Below are 21,059 nucleotides of genomic sequence, written 5' to 3' on the forward strand. Positions count from 1 at the left end.
AGGCATGGTGGTGCATGCCTGTAGTCCCAGCTACTTGGGAGGCTGAGGCAGAAGGATTGCTTGAGCCCAGGAGTTTGAGGTTGCTGTGAGCTAGGCTGATGCCACGGCACTCTAGTCCGGGCAACAGAGTGCAACTCTGTCAAAAAAAGAAAAAAAAATAATAAGAAGTATTAAAGAGCTATGTGTGTTTAGTGGACCTGTGCAGACGCCCATTGCAGTATGATAGCTGGATACTTAGTAAATGTGGAGGGGATCTGCAGGCTCCCTGCAATGCATACATGAAGAGGAAAGGAGGAAAAACTGACCAAAAAATGAAAAAAAAAAGAAAACAACTAAGAACCAGAATGAGGATAATCACCCCATCAGTTGTAGCTAGAAGACAATTACTAACTCTCTATTGATGAGAGGAAGGTGTTTCAATTCAGAATGATACCTGTGTTGTACAACCACAATAAAAAATGTGTTTGCCTTAAGTGTGTAATAAATCTGTACAGGAGGGCCTGTGCTCAGCCAATATTCAAAATAAGAAAATATTTCTGGACTTGCTGGTATATAGTCACCAAACTAAGCTCTTGAATAGTCATTCTGGCTCCAGGGAGTCTCCTGTGGGCTCCACCTTGAAAGGATGGTTGCCCAGGTGACCACTAACCAGTGTACATACCTGCCTCGCTACCAGCCAACCATCCCCTCGCATCGTCCCTGGCCCTCTCTGTTCAGAGCAAGTCCAGACCAAGAGAGAGGAGACAGACCCATGATGGTAACATGTGTGCCCGGACAGGCAAATGCTAAGTATCCATGTGGTCTCAGAGTCTGGAGTACAGCCAGCGTACTCCAAAAATTACCTTCATGTGGCCATTAATTGGTACCGCAACTTCTGGGCATGCTTTAGTATTCACAGTGTTAATTTTTTTTTTAAATCACTCCTCTTATAGAGTCAAGTCATAATGTAATTTGGTTTTTCTCAAATATTCTCCCTTGAGTGACATAAAAAAGTGTATCAGTTAACTGTTGCTATGTAACAAACTACCCTACAAAATTTAGTGACTTGACCCAACCATTTTATTTTCCCTTGATTCTGTAGATTAGCATTTTGGCTAGGCTCAGTTAGATGGTTTTTTGGCTATTCTCTCCTGTAGTCACTTAAGTGGCTATCATCATCTGGAAGTTTGGCAAGGGTCATATGGTCCAAGATGGCTTCAAGCATATGGCTGGTGGTTGTGCTGGCTGTTAACTGGGCCTCTCTGCCTCTCCATGTGGTTTCTCACCTACAGGAAATTAGTCCAGACTTCTTTACATAACGGTCTCATGGCATTAAAAGGATAAGAGGAAAAGCTATAGGACCTTTTGAAGCCTAGATGTGAAAGTCCCTCAACATCACTGGACAAAGCCAGCCCAGATTCAAGGGATGGAGAAATAAACTCTACCTCTTGATAGAAGGAAAAGCAAAGTCATATTGCAAAGGGGTGTGCATATAAACATGGGAAGAATGATGAAGGCTATGTTTGCAAATAATCTACCACAAAGAGGTATGGCATTAGATTCACACGGAAAGAAATACAGTTCTACCACATCACTTGGCTTTACAATAAAGGTCTTGGTCCAAATGAAAATTATATGGTCACCCTGTTACTAATTTGCAAGGAAAAAAAAATGCCCTAGCAATTTCAACAGATCTTGGGGAGGTAGAAAGCAAACAGAAAAATGATAACTGATTTAGCAGAATAAAAATTACAACTTAAGTTCTGCAGAAGGGAATGCACCTAGAAATCAATATGCCCTTGAAAACCCCCGAGGTTTTATTCTTTGGAGAAAACAAAGAGATTAGTTATTCAGGAATAGAGAATTCAATAATTCCCTCAGGCACAGGACTGGAAACAGGCGGGTTCAGTGAAAAAAAAATACTCAGCAGACATCAGGCCTTCTTCCTTTTTACCTTACTTTGAATCCAGAACACCAGCAGCTAAGCATATTTGTTTGCTTTGTATGTTTCTATGAAAATTGGAGAGAAATTTGTTCCTTGGTGGCCCAAAAAATGTAAAAGGAGATAGTGACAAAATGTTGTCATGAGCCCATAATTTCTGCCTTGAGTAGAATAATGAAGAGGGTGGAAATGCCCCCAATTGCACCATCAATCTCTCCATCACCTGCCCCATCTCCAAATGAACCATAACAGTTCTAGGACCCAAAACCTTTCAGATAATTAAAGAATTCAGAAGAGGATCAAGATGGCGGACGAGAAACACCGCCAGAAAGAGTGTCTCTGCAGAAAAGACAGATTCTAGCAGAAATTAGAAAAAAGAAGCAAGAAGGCAAGCATACAGCAGACGAGGGCCGGAAGGAGGGTTACCTGAGACCCCAGGAGACTCCACGGGAGGAGGCTACAGAGGAGAACTAGAAGCTGAGACTGCAGGAGCAGCCCAGAGACCAGCGGGAAGGGTAGGTGGATAAATCACCTTTCCCCTCCCCTGCATTTGGGACTGCTGGTGGGTTCCCCAGCGGGTGGAGAGACCTGCGGACATCAGCCCAGACACGGCCGCCGCCAGCTAGCGGTGAGCCTGTAGCGCACACGGCACCAGATTCCCAAATACCTCGGGGCACCTCCGTGTGCACAGACCTGAGCCACGCGGCAGGCGCCATATTGCCTCCTTCTCCCCTCCGCCAAACCTCCCCCCGGCTGCCCAAAGAGACAATACAGCCACCAGCCAGAGGCACCTCCAGGGAACGGGACCTTCCCTTTTGGGACCCTACAGCTGACTAAGGGGAACTCAGACTGTGAGCTCCCTACCCGCCAGCCCTCCCAGGTGCTGCTGGCACGGTGTTCCCAGGAGAACGGTGTCGACTCAGAGGCTGAGAGACACAGACACAGCTTGGGCTCCCTGTGGGTGAATTGGGACCAGAACTTCTCTCTCTGGTGGGGATACAGTTTGAACTCTGGGACCCAGAAGTCGGACCTGTAGACCACATGCCGTGCATCGAGGTCTAGCATTGCCCCGGGCACAGAAGGGATATTTGTGAACAGCCCGCTGAGGTGTGTGTGCCTGCAGGGGCAGATCAGTGTCCTAGAGGGCAACCCTCCCCCCAAAGGGAGGCCGTGCACCCAGCCCAGGTGGCGTTCCGGTGCAGGGAACCTCCCCGCCAGCATCACAGTCCGGGGAGGCCTGGTGGCGTGTGGTCTGGCCTGCTGGCAGAGGCCCAGGAGTAGCTGCAGAGTTGGGGAGGGTGGAAAGAAGCGAGGCCTGCTCCAAACTGCGGGTCTCAGACAGCCCCACCCCCACAAGCAGACTTTCTGCCTGAGCGGGACCATTCCAGCCCCGCCCTGACAGCTTTTCCTGGAAGCAGAGGACAGAACTTTGATCCCTGCTAATGACATTGGTGGTGCCTGAGGGCAGGCTTACCCAACCCAGCTCTGCCCAGAACAAGAGCTGATAACAGGACACAAAATCAACCGCATAGCCTGTTCCTCCAAACAAGCGCCACGTACTGACAGGGACAGTATCCTGCACAGCCTTTTAACGGCACCCACTGACTCATTATACAGGGAGTGGTCGAATCTCACCCACAGACACCACCTAATGCCTCAGAAACTAAACAAGGCGTGTGAATACCCAAACAAAAACTTAAAGGAAAGAAACAACAACTGATCAACATGGGAAGAAATCACCGAAGGAACTCAGGAAATATGAAGAACCAAAAGGAAAACACACCCCCAAAGAGGAGCACCAGCCCCCTAGAAACGGACACCAACCAAAATCAGGCAACCAAAATGACAGAAGAGGAATTTCGTATGTGGATCATAAGAACACTCACCAAGCTGCAACAACAACTCAATAACCAACACAAAGAAACCACAAAAAACCTCCAGGATCTGGAAAAAGAAATAGACACAATGAAGAAAAGTTTAACCAAACTCCTGAAAATGAAGAATCAATTCAGGGAACTACAAAATACAGTGGAATGTCTCAAGAACAGGGTAGATCAAACAGAAGAAAGAATCTCAGAGATTGAAGATAACACCCTCCAACTAAATAAAACCATCACAGAGATAGAGCAGAGAAACAAGAGAAAAGAGCAAAGCCTACAAGAGATGTGGGATTATGTGAAGAAACCTAATGTGAGGGTCATAGGGTTACCAGAAGGGGAAGAGGACAACACCCAAGGGTTGGACAAGCTATTTGAAGATATAATAGAGGAAAATTTCCCAGGCCTTGCTCAAAATCTTGATATACAAGTTCAAGAAGCTCAGAGGACCCCTGGGAGATTCAATGCAAACAGGAAGACGTCACAACATGTAGTCATCAGACTGACCAAAATATCAACTAAAGAGGCCCTTCTAAGAGCTGTAAGACAAAAGAAGCAAGTGAAATACAAGGGAAAGCCAATTCGAATAACACCAGACTTCTCTAATGAGACTTTATAAGCAAGGAGAGACTGGGGCCCCATTCTCACTCTTCTGAAACAAAACAATGCCCAGCCTAGAATCTTATTCCCTGCAAAACTAAGCTTCATATATGAAGGAGAAATAAAGACATTCCCAGACAAGCAAAGTCTCAGAGAATTCACCAAGACAAGACCAGCCCTACAAGAAGTACCCAAAACAGTGTTATGCACGGAAAACCATAATAAAAACTCACGAATAGAAAAACAACCAAAACCCAAAGATTAAAGGCCACATAATACAATGGCTCAAGAGAGAAATCAAAGCAACAACATCCAACCCAACAGAATGAACAATAATCTACCTTACCTATCAGTTCTCTCAATAAATGTGAATGGCTTAAACTCCCCACTCAAGAGACACAGGCTGGCTGAATGGATAAGAAAACACAGGCCAAGTATATGTTTTCTTCAGGAAACACATCTAACCTGCAAGGATGCATATAGACTAAAAGTAAAAGGGTGGAGATCAGTATTCCAGGCAAGTGGAAGCCAAAAGAAGGCTGGCATGGCAGTTCTAATTTCAGACGATTAGTTTTGAAACTAACAAGAGTAGTGAAAGGCAAAGAGGGTCATTATATAATGGTGAAGGGCACACTTCAACAAGAAGAGATAACAATTTTAAATATATATGCACCCAACTTAGGGGCACCCAGTTTCATAAAGCAAACCTTACTGGATCTAAGCAAATGGATTAATAGCAACTCCATAATCACTGGAGATTTCAACACCCCACTGACGGCACAAGACAGATCCCCCAACAGAAAATTAATAAAGAAATAATGGACTTAAACAAAACCTTGGAACAACTGGGTCTGACTGACATCTACAGGACATTCTACCCACAATCCACTGAATATACGTTCTTCTCAGCAGCTCACGGGACATTCTCTAAGATTGACCATATCCTAGGACACAAAGTAAATCTCAAGAAATTTAAAAAAATAGAAATCATACCATGTACCTTCTCAAATCACAGTGGAATAAAAGTAGAAATCAACCCTAACAGAAACACACATTTCTACACAAAAACGTGGAAATTAAACAACCTGCTACTAAATGATTACTTCATAAATGAAGAAATCAAGATGGAAATAAAAAAATTCTATACTCCTACACTGCTTGTGGGACTGCAAACTAGTTCAACCTCTGTGGAAAGCAATATGGAGATACCTTAACGCGATACAAGTGAATCTACCATTTGATCCAGCAATCCCATTGCTGGGCATCTACTCAAAAGATCCAATGACACTCTACAAAAAAGACACCTGCACTCGAATGTTTATAGCAGCACAATTCATAATTGCAAGGCTGTGGTAACAGCCCAAGGGCCCATCAATCCAAGAATGGATTAACAAAATGTGGTATATGTACACCATGGAGTACTATTCAGCTCTAAAAAACAATGGTGATATAGCACATCTTATATTTTCCTGGTTAGAGCTGGAACCCATACTATTAAGTGAAGTATCCCAAGAATGGAAAAACAAGCACCACATATACTCACCAGCAAATTGGTAGTAACTGAACAGCACCTAAGTGGTCACATAGGTACTACAGTAATAGGGTATTGGGCAGGGGGGAGGGGGGCGGGTATATACATATATAAAGAGTGAGATGTGCACCATCTGAGGGATAGTCATGCTGGAGACTCAGACTTGTGGGGGGAGGGGGAGAAATGGGGATTTATCAAAACCTTAAAATCTGTACCCCCATAATAACCTGAAATTAAAAAAAAAAAAAAAAAGAATTCCACCTATAGGACCCTGCATTTAGTAAGGAACAAAGAGTGAGTGCAACTCTTTGACCAGTCTCTGTCTTTTGGTGTCACAATTTCCATGTCATGGAAACAATCAGAGAATGGTCTAGGTACACCCCCAACACCCTCAAAAAAAGGAGACTTCTTTAATTTTGACCCTCCCTAGAACATTAGTGCTATGTTATCAAACTGTGTTTAATTATTTGTTTACACATCTGTCCCCATCACTAAACTCTAAAATGCATATGGATGAAAATGATGTATTATTTGTGGTTTGTACCTTCAAGACAAGCTCAGTGCCTGGCAGCTTGTTGAATAAATGAGTCTAGGACATTATAATGTCTAGGAGAATAATGTCTAGGAGAATAATGTCTAGGAGTCTAGGAGAATAAATGAGTCTAGACAATGAAGTAGTTTGCACATGAGAGTATCAAAGAATAGTATTAACACCTCTGAAATCCTTCTTTTGAAAATCACCAAATATTATTCACATTACAATGCATACACGAGAACTATGCAAGGTACCTGCATCAGGATCTTTAGGCGATCCAATGGCGCCGTGCACGTCCGAGCACAAGTGCCAGCTATGCCTCCAGCTATCAGATATCTCCACAACATGCCAGATTTTCTTTCTTCATCAACTAACTTATGAAAAGACCATCTATCCCCCATATCAATTCCCTGTTAAAATGAAAAAATAATTGGATGATCTGAAGTGAAAATTTTACCTCCTTACAAGATCTAAATGTTTTATATATCTCAGCTCCCCAGTAAGGTAAGATCTTAATCTAGAATATTGTGCTTCATCATATGTGGGAGCTAAATATTAAAACAATTGATCTCATGGAGACAGAGAGTAGAATGATGATTGCCAGAGGGTGGGAAGGGGAGTGGGGAGAGGGTATAAAGTGGGCATGGTTAATGGGTACAAAAATATATTTAAATATAGTTAGATAGAATGAATAATATATGATAGCACAACAAAGTGACTACAGTCAACAACAAGTTGTGGTATACTTTAAAATAACTAAAAGAGTGGAATTGGAATATTCCTAACACAAAGAAATGATAAATGCTTGACATGATGGATACCCCAATTACCCTGATTTGATTATCACACATTATATGCCTGTATCAAAATATCATATGTACCCTATAAATACATACAACTATTATGTATCCATAATAATTAAAAATTTTAAATGGAAACAGAAATAATATTGTGCTCCATTAACTGGTACAATTTTAAATAACCCATAAATCTAAAAATCTAAACCATTTTCAATTAAAAATGATTTGTCTAAGACTGAATACAGAAAGAACAATCTTTCAAATTCTGATAAATATTTTTAGCTACGGTAAAACTCAGGTGACACAAACTACTAATGAGTTAGTATCTATTTAATTAGCAATAACATAAAATATCTTCAGTGTTCAAGATCTAGTGGACCCCAAGTTATCTTCAGACTCTTTACCCTTAACCAAATAAATATAAAATATACAACCACATTTAAAAGCCGTTTCCTTTTACATCTTTACCTACAGTGGAAGTGACAAAAATCTGGGTCTTTCCATGTAGTGCCCAAAGCAGATAAGAAGCTCTGCTGCATGTATCTTGTAACTAGGAATTTTGTGAGTGTCTAGAAGATTGATCATATATGTCATGAGCAAGAACCTGGGCTCAGGTGTCAGATGGAATTCAAATGCCAACCTCATGAATTCCTAACTGAATGACTTCTCTGGGTCTCAGATTCCTCAAATGCAAAATAGAGACAACGCTAATATCTACTTTGTAGAGTTGTTAAGATTAAATTAATTACTTTAAAGACTTAGCACAGTTCTTAACACTAAAAAAACCAGTGATCTCTCTTTCTCAGAGAAATCTTTCATAGACACAGGAAAAGCTGGAGAGCCTCATGCAAAACTCCGTTTCACTTTGTTCAACTTCTCTAGAAGGCAATTAAAAACAGGATATGTTTAGCTTTTACATATTCAATTTTGGCATCTGGGATTTGGGGAGTTATATGAAAGGGGATGGGGGTAGGTTACTTTTTATTGCAACTTTTCTTTTTTAATTATTTTTATATAAAAATATTAAGGGGGTACAAATGGTTTTCTTATACTGATAACGTTATAATGCTTTAGTCAGCGCTATAAGTGTGCCCATCACTTGAATATTATATTGTCCATTGTACCTGTAAGGTAGGTTTTTTACCCTTTTCACCACCACCCCCCTTCTTCATTTTCAATGATTTTTACTTCTATCTGTGCCCATGTGTGTCCATGAATTAGTTCCAAATTATTAGAGAGTACATGTGGTGTTTGTTTTTCCATTCTTGAGATACTGCACTTAGGATAATGGTCTCCAGTTTCAGGCAAATTGCTGCAAAATATATTAATTCACTCCTTTCTATCACTGAGTAGTACTCTGTGGTATCTATCTATATTAACAAAATATTAATAAATACTATATATATATATACACACACACATATATACCACATTTTGTTAATCCACCCATGAATTCATGGGCACTTGGGTTGATTCCACATCTTCACAATTATGAATTGTGCTGCAATAAACATTTGAGTGCAGGTGTCTTTTGGATAAAATGACTTATTTTCCTACTGATACCCAGTAGTGGGATTGCTGGATCAAATGTTAGGTCTCCTTTTATTTCTTTGAGAAATCTCCATTTTGTTTGCCATAGAGGTTGTACTAATTTGGACTCCCACCAACAGTGTTGAAGTATTCCTTTCTCTCCGCATCCACACCAGCATCTATTGGTTTTGGACTTTTTAACAAAAGTCATTCTAACGGGGGTAAGGAGATATCTCATTTTGGTTTTCATTTGCATTTCCTTGATGATGAGTGACATTGAGCATTTTTTCACATGTTTGTTGGCCATATGTCTATCTTCTTTTCAAAGTTTCTGTTCATGTCTTTTGCCTACTTATTAATAGGGTTGTTTGTTTTTTTCTTGCTGGCTTGTTTGAGTTGTTTATAGATTCTGGATACTAGCCCTTTATCAGATGTATAGTTTGCAAATATTTTCCCCTATTCTGTAGGCTGTCTGTTTGTTCTGTTGATTAATTTCCTTTGCTGTCCAGAACATTTTTTATTCAAGTGCCATTTATTTTTGTTGTTGCTGTGATTGCCTTTGGGATCTTAATCATAAATTCTTTGCCTCGGCTGATGTCTAGAACAGTTTTTCCTACATTTTCTTCTAGAATTTCTATGGTTTCATGTCTTACATTTAAGTATTTTATCTGTCTTGAATTAATTTTTGTACATGGCGAGAGATAGGGGTCCTGCTTCATTCTTCTGCATGTGGCTATCCAATTTTCCCAGCACCATTTATCAAATAGGGCTTCTTTTCTATAGGGTATGTTGTTAGGGGATGGGTGAGATCCTCTCCACAGAGGCTGATGGGGGGTTGCTCTGCCCAGGGTCTCCATGCAGAGGTGACAATGGCAGCTGGGTGAGGCTATCTAGGCAGAAGTCGTGGGTACTTAGGTTGTAGGTGTTTGCTCAAACCTGGTCCAAGTGTAATGGCAGCTTGAGGCTTAAGGGTCCCTTACAGAGCCCCCTTGGGACATTCTGACTATACAGTGGCAGTGGTAGAGACTCAGGGATGGGGTCTTGGGGTCCAGGTGCAGTGCTGGAATCTTGGTGGGGGTATCCTGGACCTGGCAGAAGCTCCGGAGCCACAGGGTAGAGCCTCAGGCTCCAGCGCAAGAGCCTCAGAGTTGAACTTCTCCTTCACTCCAGTGTCCCACCTGGCTTCTCTGGGGTTTCACAATGTTCCTTCACAGAAGAGCTATCCATAGGTCCACAACATTCATTTCCTAATTACAGGACAGGGGTGTTTCAATACCCTCCCCATGGATCTTGCAGTACCTGCTGGTCACAGGCTGACACAGAGGCTGTGGTAGAGCCACCTGTACCCCCCAGAGTGAAGGAGAAGGTGCGGTGAAGATGGACGTCAGCAGCGGACACACAGGCTTGCGAAACAAAGGCCAGGCCAGATCCCAGAATGCAACTGTTTCTTCAACTTAACATAGACTATTGAAAGAAAGCCCAAGTGTTAAAGATGAAAAAAAGAAACACGGATTTCATAAAGAAAGAATAGACATCAGAGGATTTGAAATACAAGTTCAGTTCAAAGTCCTTTATTTTTTACCAATAACAATTACAGTTAATGCATATGGTGCTTAACATATGTTAGCTACTGTTGTAAGTGCTTTACACATATTAATTAATTTAATCCTTACAGAAACCTAAGGAGTAGGTACCATTCTTCGCTTTATTTTACAAACATAGGAAACTGAGGTGAAAAGAGGACACACAGCTTATAAGGGTGGAACTAGCATCTGAACTCAAGCAGACTAGCTCCAGAGCCCTTGTTCCTGAGCACCTGCCAGCATTCATTAATAATTTCCTATTCGCCAGGCATTGTATTCAGTATTTCAATAGGATTGTCTCTTATATCCTCACATCAGCCCTATGCCGTAGGGAATATTATTTTCATATCTATTTTATAGCTGAAAACAATGAGGCTTAGAAAGGTTAAATGATGTCCCCAAGGACACAGGGCTAATAAGTAGGGGCACTAGGAAGCACACCCATGTAGTATGATTCTAGAATTGATGGCCGTTACACAGACCTCCTTACCTGTAAGGAGGAGGCCAATAACTTAACCTCTCTTTAACTAGATTTCCACATCTATAACATAGGAATAAGAATCCCTATCTCAAAGAGTTGTACAAGTATGTACATATATTCACAGAACATAGAAGAACAGTGTAGATTATTTAATATAATTGAGAATTCCCAAGCAAAATTTTTTTTTTATTTTGGCATATTATGGGGGTACAGATTTTAAGGTTTCAATAGATGCCCTTCCCCCACTCCCCCGACAAGTCTGAGTCTCAAGCATGACCATCCCTCAGATGGTGCGCATATCACTCGTTATGTATGTATATACGCGCCCCCCTTCCCCCCCTCCCCAATACCCTATTACTGTAGTACCTATGTGTCCACTTAGGTGCTACTCAGTTAATACCAGTTTCCTGGAGAATATATCTGGTGCTTGTTTCTCCATTCTTAGGATACTTCACTTACTAGTATGGGTTCCAGCTCTAACCAGGAAAATATAAGATGTGCTATATCACCATTGTTTCTTAGAGCTGAATAGTACTCCATGGTATACATATACCACATTTTATTAATCCATTCTTGGATTGATGGGTGCTTGGGCTGTTTCCACAGCCTTGCAATTATGAATTGTGCTGCTATAAACATTCGAGTGCAGGTGTCTTTTTTGTAGAGTGTCATTGGATCATTTGGGTAGATGCCCAGCAATGGGATTGCTGGATCAAATGGTAGATTCACTTGTATCGCGTTAAGGTATCTCCATATTGCTTTCCACAGAGGTTGAACTAGTTTGCAGTCCCACCAGCAGTGGAGGAGTGTTCCTCTCTCTCCACATCCACGCCAGCATTTGTTATTTGGAGACTTTTTGATAAAGGCCATTCTCACTGGGGTTAAGTGATATCTCATTGTAGTTTTGATTTGCATTTCCCTGATGATTAGAGATGTTGAGCATTTTTTCATATGTTTGTTGGCCATTCTTCTGTCTTCTTTAGAAAAGTTTCTGTTCAAGTCCTTTGCCCACTTTTTAATAGGGTTATTTGATTTTTTCTTGCTGATTTTCATGAGTTCTAAGTATATTCTAGTTATCAGCCCTTTATCGGATACGTAGGATGCAAAAATTTTCTCCCATTCTGTAGGTTGTCTGTTTACTTTCATGACTGTTTCTTTGGCTGTGCAGAAGCTTTGTAGTTTGATCATGTCCCATTTATTTATTTTTTTTGCTGCTGTGATTGCCTTTGGGGACTTCTTCATAAACTCTTTGCCCAGGCCGATGTCTAGGAGAGTGTTTCCAACTTTTTCCTCTAGAGTTCTAATGGTTTCATACCTTAGGTTTAAGTCTGTTATCCAGCCTGAGTTGGTTTTTGTGAGAGGTGAAAGGCGTGGGTCCTGTTTTAGCCTTCTACAGGTGGCTATCTAGTTTTCCCAGCACCATTTATTGAAGAGGGATTCTTTCCCCCAGCGTATGTTTTTGTCTGCCTTGTCAAAGATTAGATGGCTATATGAGGATGGTTTTATATCAGGATTCTCACATCTGTTCCACTGGTCAATAATCCTATTTTTGTGCCAGTACCAGATTGTTTTAATTACAACAGCTTTGTAGTATAGTTTGATATGTGCCATATTAATACCTCCCAATTTGTATTTGTTGCCTAGACTTTCTCTTGATATTCGGGGTCTTCTTTGGTTCCATACAAAGCGTAAAATTATTTTTTCTATATCTGTGAAGAATGCTGATGGGATTTTAATAGGTATTGCATTGAATCTGTAGATCAGTTTGGATAGTATAGACATTTTAATGATGTTGAGTCTGCTGATCCACAAGCATGGTATGGATTTCCATCTGTTTACATCCTCTGCTATTTCCTTCCTAAGTGTTTCATAGTTCTCCCTGTAGAGGTCTTTTACGTCCTTGGTTAAGTATATTCCTAGGTACTTTAATTTTTTTGTTGCTATCGTGAAGGGTATTGAGTCTTTAATTTGGTTCTCGATTTGATTGTTGTTGGCGTATACGAATGCCTCTGATTTCTATGTATTGATTTTGTATCCTGAGACTTTGCTAAATTCATTTATCAGTTCCAGGAGTTTCCTGGTTGAATCTTTGGGGTTTTCTAGATATAATATCATATCATCAGCAAACAGTGAAAGTTTGATCTCTTCTGCCCCTATTTGGATACCTTTAATTCCACTTTCCTGTCTGATTGCTGTAGCCAGGACTTCTAGTACTATGTTGAATAGAAGTGGAGATAGTGGGCAGCCTTGTCTGGTTCCAGTTCTAAGTGGGAATGCTTTCAGTTTTTCCCCATTCAGTATGATGTTGGCTATGGGTCTGTCATAAATGGCTTGTATCATTTTTAGGTATGTCCCTTCTATGCCTATTTTCTTGAGTGTTCATATCATGAAAGGGTGTTGAATTTTGTCAAAAGCTTTTTCTGCATCTATTGAAAGAATCATGTGGTCTTTGTTTTTGCTTCTGTTTATGTGGTGAATTGCATTTATAGATTTACATATGTTGAACCATCCCTGCATTCCTGGGATGAGGCCCACTTGGTCATGATGGATTATTTTTTTGATAAGCGTCTGGATTCGGTTAGCTAAGATTTTGTTGAAAATTTTTGCATCTATATTCATTAGGGATATTGGTCTGTAGTTTTCTTTTTTTGTTGGATTCTTTCCTGGTTTTGGTATCAGAGTAATATTCGCTTCATAAAAGGTGTCAGGGAGGTTTCCATTCTTCTCGATGTTGTGGAATAGTTTCTGCAAGATAGGTATTAGTTCTTCTTTGTAAGTGTGGTAAAATTGGGGTGTGAAGCCATCTGGACCGGGACTTTTCTTTTTAGGGAGATTTTTAATTGCTGTTTCTATTTCAGCTTTTGAGATTGGCCTGTTTCTATTTCTTGGCCTAATCTATTTCTTCCTGGTTAAGCCTAGGGAGGCTGTGTGTTTCTAGAAATTTGTCCATTTCCTCCATATTTTCCAGTTTGTGTGAATAAATATATTTGTAGTACTCATAAATTATATCTTGTACCTCTTTGGGATCAGTTGTGATATCTCCTTTTTTATTCTTGATGGAGCTTATTAGAGATTTCTCTTTTCTGCTTTTCATTAGCTTAGCCAGTGGTGTGTCAATTTTGTTTATTTTTTCAAAGAACAAACTTTTTGTTTTGTTAATCTCCTGAATAGCTTCCCTGTTTTCAATTTCATTTAATTCTGATTTGATCTTGTTGATTTCACTCCTTCTGCTGGGTTTGGGGCTGGTCTGTTCTTCTTTTTCCAGCTCTTTGAGTCGTTTCATTAGATTGTCTATTTGTGATTTTTTTTTTTTTTTTTTTTTTTTTTTTTTTTTTGAGACAGAGTCTCGCTTTGTTGCCCAGGCTAGAGTGAGTGCCGTGGCGTCAGCCTAGCTCACAGCAACCTCAAACTCCTGGGCTCGAGTGATCCTTCTGCCTCAGCCTCCCGGGTAGCTGGGACTACAGGCATGCGCCACCATGCCCGGCTAATTTTTTATATATATATCAGTTGGCCAATTAATTTCTTTCTATTTATAGTAGAGACGGGGTCTCGCTCTTGCTCAGGCTGGTTTCGAACTCCTGACCTTGAGCAATCCGCCCGCCTCGGCCTCCCAAGAGCTAGGATTACAGGCGTGAGCCACAGCGCCCGGCCTATTTGTGATCTTTTTGACTTTTGGTTATAGGCATTTATGGAGATAAACTTTGCTGTCAGAACTGCTTTAGCTGTGTCCCAGAGGAGTTGATAACTTGTCTCTCCATTGTCATTTTCTTCATAGAATTTTTTTATTTCTGTCTTGATTTCTTCATTTATGAAGTAATCATTTAATAGAAGGTTGTTTAATTTCCATGTTTTTGTGTAGAAATGTGAGTTTCTGTTAGGGTTGATTTCTACCCTTATTCCATTGTGATCTGACAAGATAAATGGTATGATTTCTATTTTTTTACATTTCTTGAGGTTTAGTTTGTGTCCTAGGATATAGTCAATCTTAGAGAATGTCCCGTCAGCTGATGAGAAGAACGTATATTCAGTGGATTTGGGGTAGAATGTCCTGTAGATGTCAATCCGACCCAATTGTTCTAGAGTTTTGTTTAAGTCCATTATTTCTTTATTAATTTTCTGTTTGGAGGATCTATCTTGTGCCATCAGTGGGGTGTTCAAGTCTCCGGTGCCATCAGTGGGGTGTTCAAGTCTCCGGTGATTATGGAGTTGCTATTAATCCATTTGCTTAGATCCAGTAAGGTTTGCTTTATGAAACTGGGTGCACCTAAGTTGGGTGCATATATATTTAAAATTGTTATCTCTTCTTGTTGAACTGTGCCCTTCACCATTATGTAATGACCCTCTTTGTCTTTCACAACTTTTGTTGGTTTAAAAACTAAGTCATCTGAAATTAGAACAGCCACGTCAGCTTTCTTTTGGCTTCCACTTGCCTGGAATACTGATCTCCACCCTTTTACTTTTAGTCTGTATGCATCCTTGCAGGTTAGATGTGTTTCCTGAAGACAGCATATACTTGGCCTGTATTTTCTTATCCATTCAGCCAGCCTATGTCTCTTGAGTGGAGAGTTTAAGCCATTCACATTTATTCAGAGAACTGATAGGTAAGGTAGATTACTGTTCATTCTGTTGGGTTGGATGTTGTTGCTTTGATTTCTCTCTTGATCCATAGAGATATCAGGCCTTTAATCTTTGGGTGTTGGTTTTTTTTTTTTTATATATATTCGTGAGTTTCTATTATGGTGTTCTGTGTGTAACACTGTTTTGAGTACTACTTGTAGGGCTGGTCTTGTCTTGGTGAATTCTCTGAGGCTTTGCTTGTCTGGGAATGTCTTTATTTCTCCTTCATATATGAAGCTTAGTTTTGCAGGGAATAGGATTCTAGGCTGGGCATTGTTTTGTTTCAGAAGAGTGAGAATGGGGCCCCAGTCTCTCCTTGCTTTTAAAGTCTCATTAGAAAAGTCTGGTGTTATTCGTATTGGCTTTCCCTTGTAGGTTACTTGCTTCTTTTGTCTTACAGCTCTTAGAAGGGCCTCTTTAGTTGATATTTTGGTCAGTCTGATGACTGCATGATGTGACGTCTTCCTGTTTGCATTGAATCTCCCAGGGGTCCTCTGAGCTTCTTGAACTTGTATATCGAGATATTGAGCAAGGCCTGGGAAATTTTCCTCTATTATATCTTCAAAAAGCTTGTCCAGCCCTTGAGTGTTGTCTTCCTCCCCTTCTGCCAATCCTATGACCCTCACGTTAGGTTTTTTCACATAATCCCACAGCTCTTGTAGGCTTTTGTCTTTTCTCTTGTTTCTCTGCTGTATTTCTGTGACTGATTTATTTAATTGGAAGTTGTTATATTCAATCTCTGAGATTCTTTCTTCTGCTTGATCTACCCTGTTCTTGAGACTTCCACAGTATTTTGTAATTCCCTGAGTTGATTCTTCATCTCCAGGACTTCGGATAAAGTTTTCTTCACTGTGTCAATCTCTTTAGTGAACCTTTGTTCCATTTCCTGGAGGCTTTTTGTGGTTTCTTTGTGTTGGTTATTGAGTTGTCATTGCAGGTCAGTGAGTGTTCTTATGATCCACATTCGAAATTTCTCTTCTGTCATTTTAGTTGCCAGGTTTTGGTTGTTGTCTGTTTCTAAGGGGCTGGTGCTCCTCTTTGGGGGTGTGTTTTCCGTTTGTTTCTTCATATTTCCGGAGTTCCTTCGCTGATTTCTTCCCATTTTGCTCGGTTGTTGTTTCTTTCCTTTAGGCTTTCATTTGGGTATTCACACGTCTTGTTTAGTTTCTGAGCCAGTAGGTGGAGCAGCCTTCACTGTCAGCAGCCTTCACTGGGGTGGTGTCTGCAGGTCTCTCAACCCACTGGGGAGCCAGCAGTCCGAGATGTAGCGGAGGGGAAACAGCCAATTACCCTTCTTGCTGGTCTCCTTAATTGCACAGGTGGAAATAGATGGCAGGAATGGGAGCAGTTCCTATCTCAGCTCCACCCCCAAGGCGGGGCTAGAGACTTTGGATCCGAAGGCCCAGCTCCAAGTCACCAGAGTGTGTGGGTTGTAACGTCTCTCTGTCTTGTATTCACCAAAGGCTGCTTCCTACAAGGCTCAGCCCAGCCCAGGCAAACTCCAGGGCCTGGACACCGAGAGCAGAAGACCTGTGCAGATAGAGATTGGCCTGAAGCCGGCAGGCCCTTAGCCAAACCCAGGGAACCCTGTATTCTGTCTCTTTAATTGCACAAGTGGAGATAAGGGGTAGGAATGGGAACAGTTCCTATCTCAGCTCTGCCCCCAAGGCGGGGACAGAAATTTTGGAGCCAAAGGCTCAGCCAAGACACTGGAGCGTGGTGGACGTAAAGCCTCTCTGCCTTGTAGCCACTAAAGTGAATCTTCCACGAGGCTAAGCTCTGCCCAGGCGGGCTCCGCACTCTGGACACAGAGAGCAAAGACTGACCAGAAGCAGGCAGGCAGTCAATGGAACCCACCTATTCCTGCCTTTTGTCTCTTGAATTACCCAGGTGGAGATAAGCGGCAGGAATGAGAACAGTTCCTATCTCAGCTCCGCCCCCAATGCGGGGTGGGGGGGCAGAGACTTTGGAGCCAAGGCTCAGCCACAAGAAACAGGACGGTGGTAGACGTAAAGATTCTCTGCCTTATAGCAGCTAAGGGCAGGTTCCTTCGAGGGTATCTCCTGCCAGGCGGACTCTGCACTCTGGACACAGAGCACGGGAGACCTGTGCAGTGAGAGATTGTTCTGAAGCCAGACCCACCAGGCCCCTTGTTCTGTCTCTTTAATTCCACAGGTGGAGATAAGCGGCAGGAATGGGAGCAGTTTCTATCTCGGCTCCGCCCCCAAGGCGGGGATACAAACTTTGGAGCCAAAGGCCTAGCCCCAAATCCCCGGATGTAGGGGTCGTAAAATATCTCTGCCTTATAACCACTGACGGCTGCCTCCTGCAAGGCCCAGCTCTGCCCAGGCAGGCTCCACACTCTGGGCACAGCGCGCAGGAGACCTGTGCAGAGAGAGACTGACCAAAAGCAGGCAGGCAGTCAATGGGACCCACCTATCCCTGCCTTTTGTCTCTTGAATTACCCAGGTGGAGATAAGCGGCAGGAATGAGAACAGTTTCTTTTTTTTTTTTTTTTTTTTTTTTTTTAAAAAAACCATGCTCTTGAAAGAGAACAGTTTCTATCTCAGCTCTGCCCCCAAGGCTGGGACAGAGACTTTGGAGCCCAGGGCGGGGCTCCGGGTCGCAGGAGACTGTGGAAGGCAACCTTTCTCTGCCTTAAATCCGCCAAGGGCAATCTCCCCTTTAGCTCTGCCCCATCCAGGCAGGGTCCACTCTCTGAGCAGAGTCAGTGCCGCTTGTGCAGCAAGTGACGGTCCAATATCAAATTGGTGGAGCAGCGGCGCGTACCAGCGCTTTCTCTGCGCCTCCTCTCCAAACCCCGAGCCCAAGTCAGCGCTGGAATGCCGAGTCAGCGATGGAATGCAGGGGCGGAGCTGTGCCAGAGGGGCAGAGGGAGGGGGGTCCTAATGGATCAAGGAGTCTAACTTTGCGCACTCTGACCTCTCAGTGCTATCCCAAACCTCCTCCAAATCCAAAGTCAAAGCCTCCTTCTGTGTAAACTCCCTTAACCTTGACCTGGGAGTGTTCTGCAGGGAGATGCCCGGGTGGGCTCTGATTCCTGCTGCGCAGAGCGCGGTTGCTGTGCGGACCCTCCCCCACCTTAAACTGTGGCCGCTGTGTGCTCTGGCAAACTCAGCGCGTTCCCTGCTCTAATCTCCTCTCCACACGGCTTAGTCCCATGCTGCCACTTCTCACCAACTTCAGGCACCTCCCGGCCTAGGTGGAAGTGGAGCTCGGTGTAGGAAGGGGTGTTTCTCAGCGCCGGTTAGGGCTGGCGCCACTGCCCGCCGGCAGCGGCTTAAGCCGCGCCTCGCTCCCTCCCTGATGTGTGCCTCCGAATCCCCGAGTTTTGGTTCACCTTTGCTTTAGGCTGTAAATGGTCTTATCCCTCGGTTTCCTGTTGGATATCTGCAGGTTTGCAAAGCTGGTCTCATGGAAGTGCAGATCGCTGGAGTGTGGCTATCCGCTTTCTTCACTTTTTGCTCTGGGAGCAGAGAGCCAGGAGGGCACCCCTACTCCGCCATTTTACTCTCTCCCCAAGCAAAAATTTTATAAAATTTTAAGAAACTTTGAAAATTTGAAGAAATTATGAAGCACAGATCTCTAAGTGTACTTGAAGGCAAGAGCTATGCAGACTAAGATATATATATATATATATATATATATATATATATATATGAATATGAAACTTACCACTCTTTCAAGAGAATTCCAGTTATGGTTTATTCATTCATCCAACAAATATTTATTGGGGCCAGGTGTAGTGGCTCACGCCTATAATCCTAGCACTTTGGGAGGCTGAGGTGGGAGGATCACTTGAGGCCAGGAGTCTGAGACAAGACTGGGCAACATAGCTAGACCCCATCTCTACAAAAATTTTTTTAAAAATTAGCCAGGCATGGTGGCATGGGTCTGTAGTTCCAGCTACTTGGGAATCTGGAGGGAGAAGGATTGCTTGAGCCCAGGAGTTTGGAGTTGCAATGAGCTTTGATAATGCCACTGCACTCTAACCCAGGCAACAGAGTGAGACCCTGTATCAAAAAAGAAAAAAAAAAAAAAAAAAAAAAAAAATATATATATATATATATATATATATATATATATATATATATTCATTGGGGCAGGGCACGGTGGCTCATGCCTGTAATCCTAGCACTTTGGGAGGCCATAGCAGGAGAATTGCTTGAGGCCAGGAATTCAAGACCAGCCTGAGCAAGAGTGAGGCCTCGTCTCTACAAAAAACAGAAAATTAGCCAGGCATGGTGGCATATACCTGTAGTCCCAGCGTCTTGGGAGACTGAGACAGGAGGATTGCTCAAGCCCAGGAGTTTAGGGTTGCAGTGAGCTTTGATGATGCCACTGTATGCTAGCTGGGGCAACAGAGTGAGACCTTGTCTCAAAAAAAAAAAAAAAAGTACACACGCACGTGCACACACACACACACACAGAAAGAAGTATGACACAGCAATCCTCAATTCACAATCCTCATTTACATGCAAGTAGATAGGCGATTATAATACAGAATGATCATACTAAGTAGAAGTAATCAACTCTTAAGTGTGTGGTTATTCTCAATAAATGGGAGTCTTTTACAATCAAAATTTGGTTGAAGTAGATATTACATGCCAATTCTTTTTGGCATTGTACAAATTTCTGAGGAAACAAAATTCTATAGCATGGCTTGTTTAATCAAGACCTAACCAGCTAATTTTCTCACCCCATAATTTTCTAACAGTTTACAATTTATTACATTTTTATGCCCATGACTCATGGCATAAAATATACAAATAAGAAAAAAAGAGACCACTTACAGTAAAACGGTTCCAGTAATGTAGAACTTCCTCAACAGTTTTTACAGGTTCAAGTAAAAAATACTTCCTCCATTCTGTCCAGTCCACTGTCATTGACCCATCAATATCCATGCTGCATATTTTTAAAAAAGGAATTGCTCAGTTGTAGAGTATACAGACTTTAATTGGGTATTCCAAATTGCTCTCCAAAGTAGTTGTACAACTTTATGTTTCTACCAGAAATGTATTTTCATCCCAATACTTGATACTGTTGTATTCTAATATTTTAATATTTTTCTAAACCTATGGCTCATAAATATTATCTCATTGTTTTTAAATTTAATGTAACTTAATGTAATTAATTATATTTCACATTACCAGTAAGATTATCTTTTCATGTATTTAGTGGCTATTGGATATTTCTTTTCTATAAACTACTTGTTTGTGCCTTTTGCCAGTTTTTCAGTTAAATTGGTTGTTGTTCTCTTATTTATTTATTTATTTAAAAAGCCAGTCAAATTTAGCAGGGTTGTTGTTCTCTTAATGACTTGTAGGTGTTCTTTCTAAATTCTGAATATTAATCCTACATTGGTATATGCATTGCAAATATCTTTTCCTGATTTAAAAAACATTTGTAGGGTTTTTTTTTTTTGCTGCTGTGCAGAAAATTTAATGTAGTATGTATTTTAATGTAGTATTAAATGTATTTTAATATAGTATTAATGTATGTGAAGGTCTTAGAAGAGTGCTAACAGACAAATGTTCAATAACTACAAGCTATTATTCACACT

At 41.6% G+C, this 21,059-nt stretch overlaps 1 protein-coding gene across 1 annotated transcript in view; it reads right to left on the reverse strand.

Moving 5' to 3' along the window:
• LOC105864017 (mitochondrial adenyl nucleotide antiporter SLC25A24-like) overlaps positions 1–21,059 on the reverse strand; it is a 62,824-nt gene that overhangs the window by 22,137 nt on the left and 19,628 nt on the right. The window contains exons 4-5 of the mRNA XM_012751632.3: positions 20,290–20,401; positions 6,719–6,874 (exon numbers count right to left, since the gene is read on the reverse strand). Coding sequence (XP_012607086.1) covers positions 6,719–6,874; positions 20,290–20,401 — 268 coding nt within the window. The remainder of the gene's footprint in view (positions 1–6,718; positions 6,875–20,289; positions 20,402–21,059) is intronic.

This window comes from Microcebus murinus, chromosome 2 (genome assembly GCF_040939455.1).
Source record: "Microcebus murinus isolate Inina chromosome 2, M.murinus_Inina_mat1.0, whole genome shotgun sequence".
NCBI lineage: Eukaryota > Metazoa > Chordata > Mammalia > Primates > Cheirogaleidae > Microcebus > Microcebus murinus.